This window comes from Olea europaea, chromosome 15 (genome assembly GCF_002742605.1).
Source record: "Olea europaea var. sylvestris chromosome 15, O_europaea_v1, whole genome shotgun sequence".
Classification (NCBI taxonomy): Eukaryota; Viridiplantae; Streptophyta; class Magnoliopsida; order Lamiales; family Oleaceae; genus Olea; species Olea europaea.
In genome coordinates, this window is record NC_036251.1 from 21,435,743 (window position 1) to 21,444,364 (window position 8,622).

Genomic DNA, 8,622 nt, shown 5'->3' on the forward strand with positions numbered 1-8,622 from the left:
ACACGTAATGTGTTTAATCGATGCACAAGTAAACTTCACGTCATTTGCGGTGGTTTCCAATCAAGAAGGCAAGGAACATGTACTCGAGAAGTTTTGAATGAGAAATTGGAAAAGTAGTCCAAGGCATTCAATGAGGTATAGAACAAATTCGTGCACTTAGCGCAGGCTGGCTCCAGGATCCAGCACCACCCAGACAATTGCATCATGCCGTAACAGATTGTCATGTGCTCTCCCCACGCAACATGCATATCATTACACTTTCCAGTACACACATAACAAAGCTGTCATATAGCATGGTCGACGCCACATAACAATCAAGGAATCAGTGGACAGTACAAAGATAATTAGGTACAAAACAAGCTGAACCTCTATGCTCAAGATGTTATAACACATGTACTGTCAGTTTTGAAAAAGCTTGAGCTCATTTTATTCCTCAAGAATTTCTATCTCGTCCTTCAAGATTCAAACCCAATACCTCATGATATCAATTGAGCAACCCACTTATTCACAATTTATTTCCATCTATTTATAATTTAAACAATTTATAAAAAAACTCCCAACGTGCTCTAAATCTTCCCCTAACCTGCCACAAAATCATGATCTATAGTGCAAAAAGATTTACTACACAACTCACTCTCCAAGCAAACTCATAACTTGTAATGAGGTAACGACCACTTACTTGGGTCCAACTCAACAAAAGCATGACATGAGACCACTAAATAGATAATTAATAGACGTAAAAGCCACTCCAGAAGAAAGTCGAATACAAAGCAAATAAGGAAAAAGATCATCAGACCAAAGCACAAGCAAGCACTAGTCACGGGCGAATAGGCTTGTATCTTTACTGGTAAACGAGACTCTAGTATTTCTAGGTTGGAAAGACGCCCTATTACTGCATTCAACCACTTATGATCTAGGACGCCTAAAATAACATATGAACCTTCTTCATAAGACAACCTCATCTTGGTTCACGAGCAACTACATATGCGCTATATCTTGTCGAGCTTTTGGGCCCTAACAACTGGGTTGGCTTTGGCTATAGATTCCTGACCAGCTGCATGATAATCAAAAGGGCATTCATGTTTGTCGGAGTAGCGGTGAACAGCACAGAAAAGATTGCCACATCGACAATTAAAACCCATCAAACCAACACGCTTCTTGCAGGTGCTGCATCTCTTCGGACCTTGTTTAACCTCCTCACTTTTCTCAGTTGCTGGTGATGCAGTTGACGCTTGTGCTGATGCAACAACTGTATCTGGTGAAGCTGTCTGCGCATCCATAAGTATGGCAACATTTGAACCATTTCCATTAGAGTTGGAGCTCTCATTCACAATACTCTCAATCGATGAAGCAGCAAGCTTGGCCTGTTGTTGCTTCAAAACCATGTCTTTATAACACTTGGAGCACATGTTCATAGTTGCTGCCGTTCCAAAGAATCCACAGTTATTGACACAAAGGATTGGAGCTTGAGGAGCTTGGCATCCAGTCTCATTTTGCTCCATCTTTCAGATTTTTCCTGAACCGAAGTAAATTAATGAAGCAGTACAAAAGCAACACTCATTCAAGATTGTAAACCTAATATAATTAACTGCCCAATTCTTCAATGGATTGCCATACCACTTCTGAATTAAAACACACTCAACATACAATGTAACAGCTGTAGCATGTTTTGTTCGAACTTGAACACAAAATAAAGCAAGACAAAATGCACAACCCACTATTCAAGTTTCTCTGCTGCAAGAAGAGATAAATGCATATTGTCACCACCGGATCAAACTCTCCACAAGGAATTTCTATGCTAAGAAGCACGGATACGGATACGTAATTCGGGTATGATACGATACGGATACGCCAATACGACTTTTTTGAAAAACTTGGGATACGCCGATACGTGATATAAATTTCAACATAAATTTATTAATGTTAAAAAACATTAATACAGAAGCATGATAATGAAAATAAATAAACTACCAAAGCACTTTATCTAAATCATTAAAGGTAGAAACTTCACTTCCTTCAACATCATCAACAATTTCTTCATTATTATTAAAAATAACAATCTTTAACTCTGGCTCATCTAATGATAGATTAGCAACCTCAAGTCTAACATCTTCAAGAGTATCAAAAAAGTTTCCAACAATGTCCTACATTTTGGATTCTCCTATGAATAAAGATCTATTTTTATTTTTTTTTAATAAAAGACGCAAATTGCTATGAATGAAAACCAATTCTTCAACTTGTTGTAGATTTATTTTATTCCTTCTCGTAAAGTGTACAAAAGACTAGGCACTAGATGAAGAAGAAGAAGGTTGTACAAGAAGTTTCAAAGCAGTATTTTGTAGTGAAGGTGCATGCTAATCATGAAGTATCGGATACATATCAAAAATCATACAAAAAATATAAAATAATTAAAAAATACGTATGGGATACGTATCTGATACGTAAAAAATATAAAAATATATAAAATAATTAAAAAACAAGTATCCGGTACGTATCAAAGGGTATCGGAGAGTATCGATGTATCGGATACGGATACGTAACAAGTTTACAAGTATCGGTGCTTCTTAGTTTCTATGAGCCTGCACAATAAGCTTCACATTGCAAAAATTATCATAACCACTTCATTTACATTCTCTTATTTTCGTAATCCAACCTTTCCATAGATGCATTAAAGAGAAAAGCTGACCAGTAAAATTGACCTTATATAAAAAATACAAACACTATAGCAGATCCAGCTCAAGATACTGCAAGCAAATCCCCACAAGGTCTAATTCTACATTCAGAAGCATAATGGAATAAGTCGCAGTGCTTTTTAACTCCTAATAATCATAAGATAACTGCATTGAACTGATCTGCATAGAAAGGAAGCCTATGTCCATAACATACCTAGAGCATTTAATTTTAGCAACCTGAAGGAGAAAAGTATAAACAAAATTTGCATTAGTTTACGTATAATGGATTTGAAATAACCTTAAATGGCATAACAACTGCAGGTAACGCATTTCTCACACAATATGATAAATTATCGTAAGCTTCACATTGCATGAACTATCCCACTCACATCTCGACTAGGTCTCCGCTTCATTCAGAATCAATCATGATGGAACAAACTGCAGTGTTTCTATCTCCTAGATAGTCATAAGAAAACTGCAAAAAACTTTATTTGCATAAATAGATAGCTTATGTCCATGATAGACCCACATCATCCCATGCCAGAGACATAAAGGAGAAGTTAAAAATAAATTTCCCATTAGTATATTAATTCATGCTCAAGTGAATTTCAATTTTTTTTTATTTTTATTTTTTTCAGGGAGATGGGGAAGCAATGTCAGGTGCTAAAAGAAAATATGGAATGGTGTCTACTTGGACATTAGCATTATTTATCATAATGATTCTAATGAAAATAACAGGAATTGCATGTACCATATTCTTCATTAAATATGATAAATCATCATAGATTTCATGTCGCTCAAACCATCGTAATCAGTTAATTTACACTTGCCTATTTCCACATTATAGATTTACTCAAAGATACATTCAACTGAAAATCCAAAAGTAAATTTCTCATAAAAAATATACATGTAAATATCGCAAGTCAGTTCAGACACTACATGCACAACTCTACTAGGTGACATGCCCTATTCAGAAGACAATCGTATGGATAAAGACAAAATTTTAACTTCTAAATAGTTATAGATATCTATATTAAGCTTTTGTTTGACGCCCATTTTTTGAGAATAGATTTTGTAGAAAGTAATTCTTTTTGAAGAATGTGTGGTTGAAAACTAGGAAAATGTTTTGAAGTGAAAAATTATTATTGTGAGAATGTGTGGTTGAAATGAGTTTTGTAAAAAAAATAAATTATAAAGAATGGGGATCAAACAGGTGATAAAATTTATATGCAAGCTTATGTCCATAACAGACCTACATCTCCCTCTAGCAACCCCTAGTGGAAAGTATAAATAAATTTTTCATTAGCTTAGCCTCCATTTGGGAAGAATTTATAAATGGTTTAATTTATTTATATATAGATAGAAACGAGTGGTGGATGTCAACTTAGGAGTCCATTGATTTGTGGGATTGAAAATGAAATTTGATTATTTACAAATGATCTATAAATTTTGCCAAACAGAGTAGTCATGCTTGTGTGCATGTTTTTCTTCTTTTCTTACCTATTCTTGGCAAGGGGGAACAAATTTCAGGTGCTAAAAGGAATTTATGAAATGGAAACTCCTTGGAATGTAGCACCATTTACCATTAATGAATATGGATATTGCCTTTAATGGCATAAGAATTGCATGTAACACATTCTTCATAAAATATGATAATATGCTGAAAGTATATGTATCAAAAAGCCTTATGAAAAATACAAAATAAAATAAAATTGCCATTTTAAAACTCGTAATTTCATCGCACTCTATCTAAAAGATTCCTTCTAACTAAGATCCTGTTTGAAGCGTCACCTGATCCTCATTTCATTCGTGGAACGTTCAGTAAAATAAAATAGAAAAAAAACTGCAAGAAAAATTCATGGAATGAATGCTATGATTTCATCTTAGATATAAATCTGAATATTTTCTGCAAGTGATAGATCTCTTCGAAGTCAGGACTAAGGGTGGAAAAACTTCTTCCAATTCTAAACACAGAAGAAAAAAAAAGAGATGAAAGAAACACTTAGTGCGAGACTTGATATGTGGGCACATATTGTAGGTTTTGAAAAAGATAGATGTAGACCGAGAAGTATGGACAACAGGCACCCTTAAAAGGCATCAATTTTATACACACACTATAAGTTCAATCCTCACGAACACCCTGGCATATTCTGTGGGGTCCCCACAATAATATCCGTACTTAATTAACAAACTTCAACCAAATAAACAGCCTTGAAAAGCATTTATAAAAAAGAATGTTTGAGGCATATGCCTCAAATCCCACTCATCAATTACGTGATTACTTCTAGATAATAGTAAATTGAAAAAGTGCTTGTAAGAAGTCCATGTCAAAATAAGTAACTTATGATTAAAAAAAAAAAAGCTATTTATTTAAACTTACTTTTTCTTATATACAAACTAATAAGCCTTAAAGTTCAATTTGTGAGGCTTACGCCTCAAGATGACTAACGTGTTTGCCACTTTTGTCTTGCAATTTCATGACACATTATTGGCTTTGGTCTTTTGAGTTATTTCTTCGAGACCTAAAATTTTTACTAGTTCTTTTATTTTATTTTTTAATACCTATACATAAAGAAAAGGGAAAGAAGAATACACCAATTGCAAGTGGAAGATGATGGCAATGAATGAGAAGAAATTTATAGCAACGAGGATGATGTTGATGGTTCCCTAAAAGATCATAATATAAGAGATTTTTGAGCTCTTTCAACTTCTAGAAATAGAATATAACTCCATAATGATATTATTAATTTAAGAATTTATTATTTTGTATTTATGTTCCATTTTCAAAATAGACTTGTAATTTGTTAATTTGTTTTATTTTGAATTTTTTAGATTGTTTATGGTTTATTATGAACATAATTCCAAATTACAATAGAATTATTTTACTTGTCTGATGCCTATGTTGTTGCAGAAGTAAAATGCTTAGTGGCGGATTAAGCCTTTTTACACATTGTCGACAACAATCCTATAACCTAACTACTTGCTTTCCCACTTGTGACCTATTTGTTAACCCTCAAAAGCAAGGAGAGGGACATCACGAAGCTCAATTTATTTCTGCAGATCAGAAATATACAAGATCAAGCACAGAGTGATTCTCATGGCGCATAGGAAATCAAACTGGGAGAGGAATGGAAAATTTGCTTTACCAGTAAAATTTTCTTAAGTTTCCATTAATAACTAAAACCATCATCACCAACCCCAAAAGAAAAATGTGCTGCCAAAAAGGGCTGGTGGAGGAAACCGCAAAAAGAAATAAACAATATGCAGCCAAAGAAAAGAAAGGGAGGTTACAAGAAACGACAAGAATTCGGAAGAAAAAAGGGAATTATTTGGAACTATGAGCTGCTTTACATTTAAGGCAGCTGATTATCAGATTCACTGGCCCACAATCGTACATCTACCATTACATACTGAATATCAACTAATCAATCACTAAATATAGAAGTGCCTAGCCTGTTACTAACACTTTTGAATGGATATTGCAATTTAGCTAGGACAACAAATTTCCACAACTAAAATCCTTAACAACCATTGAAACTTGATTTCTGTCTTTGGATATCTATTGATGTATTGGTATGGTATCCATAAAAAATCAGGCTAATTATTTATCTTATACTATAGATATTATATATTCCTCTTCTACCTTCTATTTGTCTTCAGTAGGCAACACGTGTCTTTTCTTTTACATCTTCTGTGAAGCTCTAACATTGATTTTTAAATTCGCATATTTAACTCAATAATAAATTTCGACACAAATCAGAACACTTATATAGAATAAAATCCGATTTTTAACTTTTTGATTCTCAAGGGACCTTATGATTAATTTGCTTTTATCAAAAAATTCCTCAATCCAAAGTATATGTGCCAAATTTTTTTTTTTCAAATCGCCACTGAATAATCATTTCTATCCGTCAGCTTCAGCAAAAAAATCATATAATACACGCTAAAAAAAAATTTTAAAAATTAAAAATAAAAATAACAGGAGGAATTGCACATAAACACTAACCTGTTCGCAGAGGAGACAAAAGAGTAGTGTCTGAGATTCAGCTTCTAGTTCCCTACAAAATAAAAATCAACAAAATTAAAAAGAAAAAAAAATCAATCAAACAGTTACAATCAAAACAATTCATCATAATCACACAGTCAATTATTCATCATAAATATGGTTTTCTGTGTATTCATATATATACACACACACACACACAGAGAAATACGAACCCTAGAAGCGAACAGGAAATTATGATAGATAAAAGCAGAGGAGAGAAAAGAAACCGGCTATTCTATATGTGAGATAGGATCGAGCGAACTACACAATTAATAAAAGAGAAGAAGAAATAGAGTAATTATTCTCTACATACAGTTCGTGTAATCCGTCGTAACGTTTCGGATTTTGATTGGTAATCCACCATTCTAGCCAATGAAAATTAGGCTTAGGAAAAGGATGTTGAATCGAGAGCACTAGATTATAATAAAGGAATGGGAAATGTGTAATGGGATATGATCTGTCATTTTTAAAAATTTAAAAAATGTTAAATGGACGCTGTCACATGATACGTGGCTTTAAGTTTTATTTTTTTATTTTTTTTAATCAAATTTTAATCACACCTTCTTTACAACGTCACTAATCCAAAATCATTTTCACACAAACATGTAGGGTGCGTTTGATTGCACAAATTTTCCATAAAAAATATGTTTTTTCCACCTAATTTCCTATATTAACTTGTTTGATTGACAATTTTTTTAAGAAAAATATTTTCTTATTTTTGATCACGTGATCTCATTTTCCTTTAAAGCAAGGAAAATATTTTGCTTAGGGGGGGGGGGGGCCGTTTAAGGAAAATATTTTCCCTGGCGAGAGGGTGGATTTTATTTTCGAATTCAATCGTTCCAAAAAATTCTCCACCCACGTTAACATCTCTCTCTCTCATCTCTATCCACGTAAAAATCCATACCGTCTTTCTCATCTACTCAACCGAACCAGGAACAAGAAATCGACTACCCATCTCTGCTTCCATATTTGCCTCCAGGGAAATCATTAATGGCGAGGAGCAGCAGATCGTGGTCGAGCAGGTGGAGATATTTAAATACACCGTATTATTTGAAGAGACCGAAGCAATTGGCGTTGCATTTATAGTTTTCGTCTTCGGCACCTTAGTTGTTTGGGATCGCCAGACTCTAGTACGCGAGCACGAGGTAAGATTATGTTAATATTTTGGTTTTAATTTGATTGTCATTTTATCAATTGAAATCGAGAAGGATTTGAATTTCGTTTTTATGCTTTGGTGTTTGAAACAAAGTGTATGACGAAATAGTAATTGTGATTTTTGTGTCAAATAATTGAAGGGATCGATTCGACCGAAGGTTAAGCCTTCTCCTTCAATTCAGAATTCCCCAATCTTCTCTCCAAAATTCATACGAGCAGTAACGACTAACGAGCTCCAATTCCAAATAGAAAAGGGTTAAGGGTTGGACTTCTAGTTGTTTACAATTTATTTTCTCCAATTGAGAAATCAGAAATGCAACCCAAACATTTCTTTGGTTAACTATAGTATTTACTTCTGCGCCCAGGAAAATCAGAAGGAGAATGGAGAAAGAGTGCCTATAATGTACTGCCTGTTGGTTTAATCAGATTGATGGGGCCAAAATTAGATGAATAATAGTGATTTGATCTATTTGAGGGACAAACTTGAGCTAAAAGCTGTCAATGATGGGCCATCAAGTAATGCAGCTTCTAAATTCTCATTGTGATGTAAGGTAAATGTTCAGGTAAATTCTTATTTTGTTGAACATTGAATCTGAATTTTTTTTTGTCAATAATACGTGAAGAGTAAAATAGAAGATTGGTTATGTTAAGGTATAGGTTCAAAGGTGAAATGTCCTTGCTGTTGTCTGTCAAAGCTAATTTAAAGCTCTATTTTGTCAAGCTTTTATACTCGACCTTCACTTTATC

At 33.7% G+C, this 8,622-nt stretch overlaps 1 protein-coding gene across 11 annotated transcripts; it reads right to left on the reverse strand.

Moving 5' to 3' along the window:
- Positions 1–702: 702 nt before the first annotated feature.
- Positions 703–6,998, reverse strand: LOC111410465 (zinc finger A20 and AN1 domain-containing stress-associated protein 8-like). Of its 11 annotated transcripts, none has more exons than XM_023040810.1 (5): positions 6,891–6,997; positions 6,679–6,730; positions 3,062–3,147; positions 2,887–2,909; positions 703–1,516 (listed from the first exon to the last, which is right to left on the reverse strand). In XM_023040810.1, the coding sequence occupies exon 5, from the start codon at positions 1,500–1,502 to the stop codon at positions 990–992; it is 513 nt and encodes a 170-aa protein (XP_022896578.1). In that variant the 5' UTR covers positions 1,503–1,516; positions 2,887–2,909; positions 3,062–3,147; positions 6,679–6,730; positions 6,891–6,997; the 3' UTR covers positions 703–989. The 11 variants fall into 11 exon arrangements, 8 of the variants coding, with proteins under 8 accessions (XP_022896578.1, XP_022896580.1, XP_022896575.1 ...); XR_002705696.1 differs by lacking the exon at positions 703–1,516 and adding an exon at positions 2,699–2,773 and having other exon boundaries at positions 6,891–6,998; XR_002705697.1 differs by lacking the exon at positions 703–1,516 and adding an exon at positions 2,699–2,773 and having other exon boundaries at positions 3,010–3,147; positions 6,891–6,998.
- Positions 6,999–8,622: the final 1,624 nt, after the last annotated feature.

Coding starts and splice junctions, on each gene's coding strand:
- LOC111410465 (XM_023040805.1), bottom strand. CDS start 3,045: ATGCAATGTGAAGCTTACGATAATTTATCATATTGTGTGAGAAATGCG. Junction 1,503..2,970: donor CAGTTGTTATGCCATTTAAG/GTTATTTCAAAT, acceptor AAAATCTGAAAG/ATGGAGCAAAATGAGACTGG.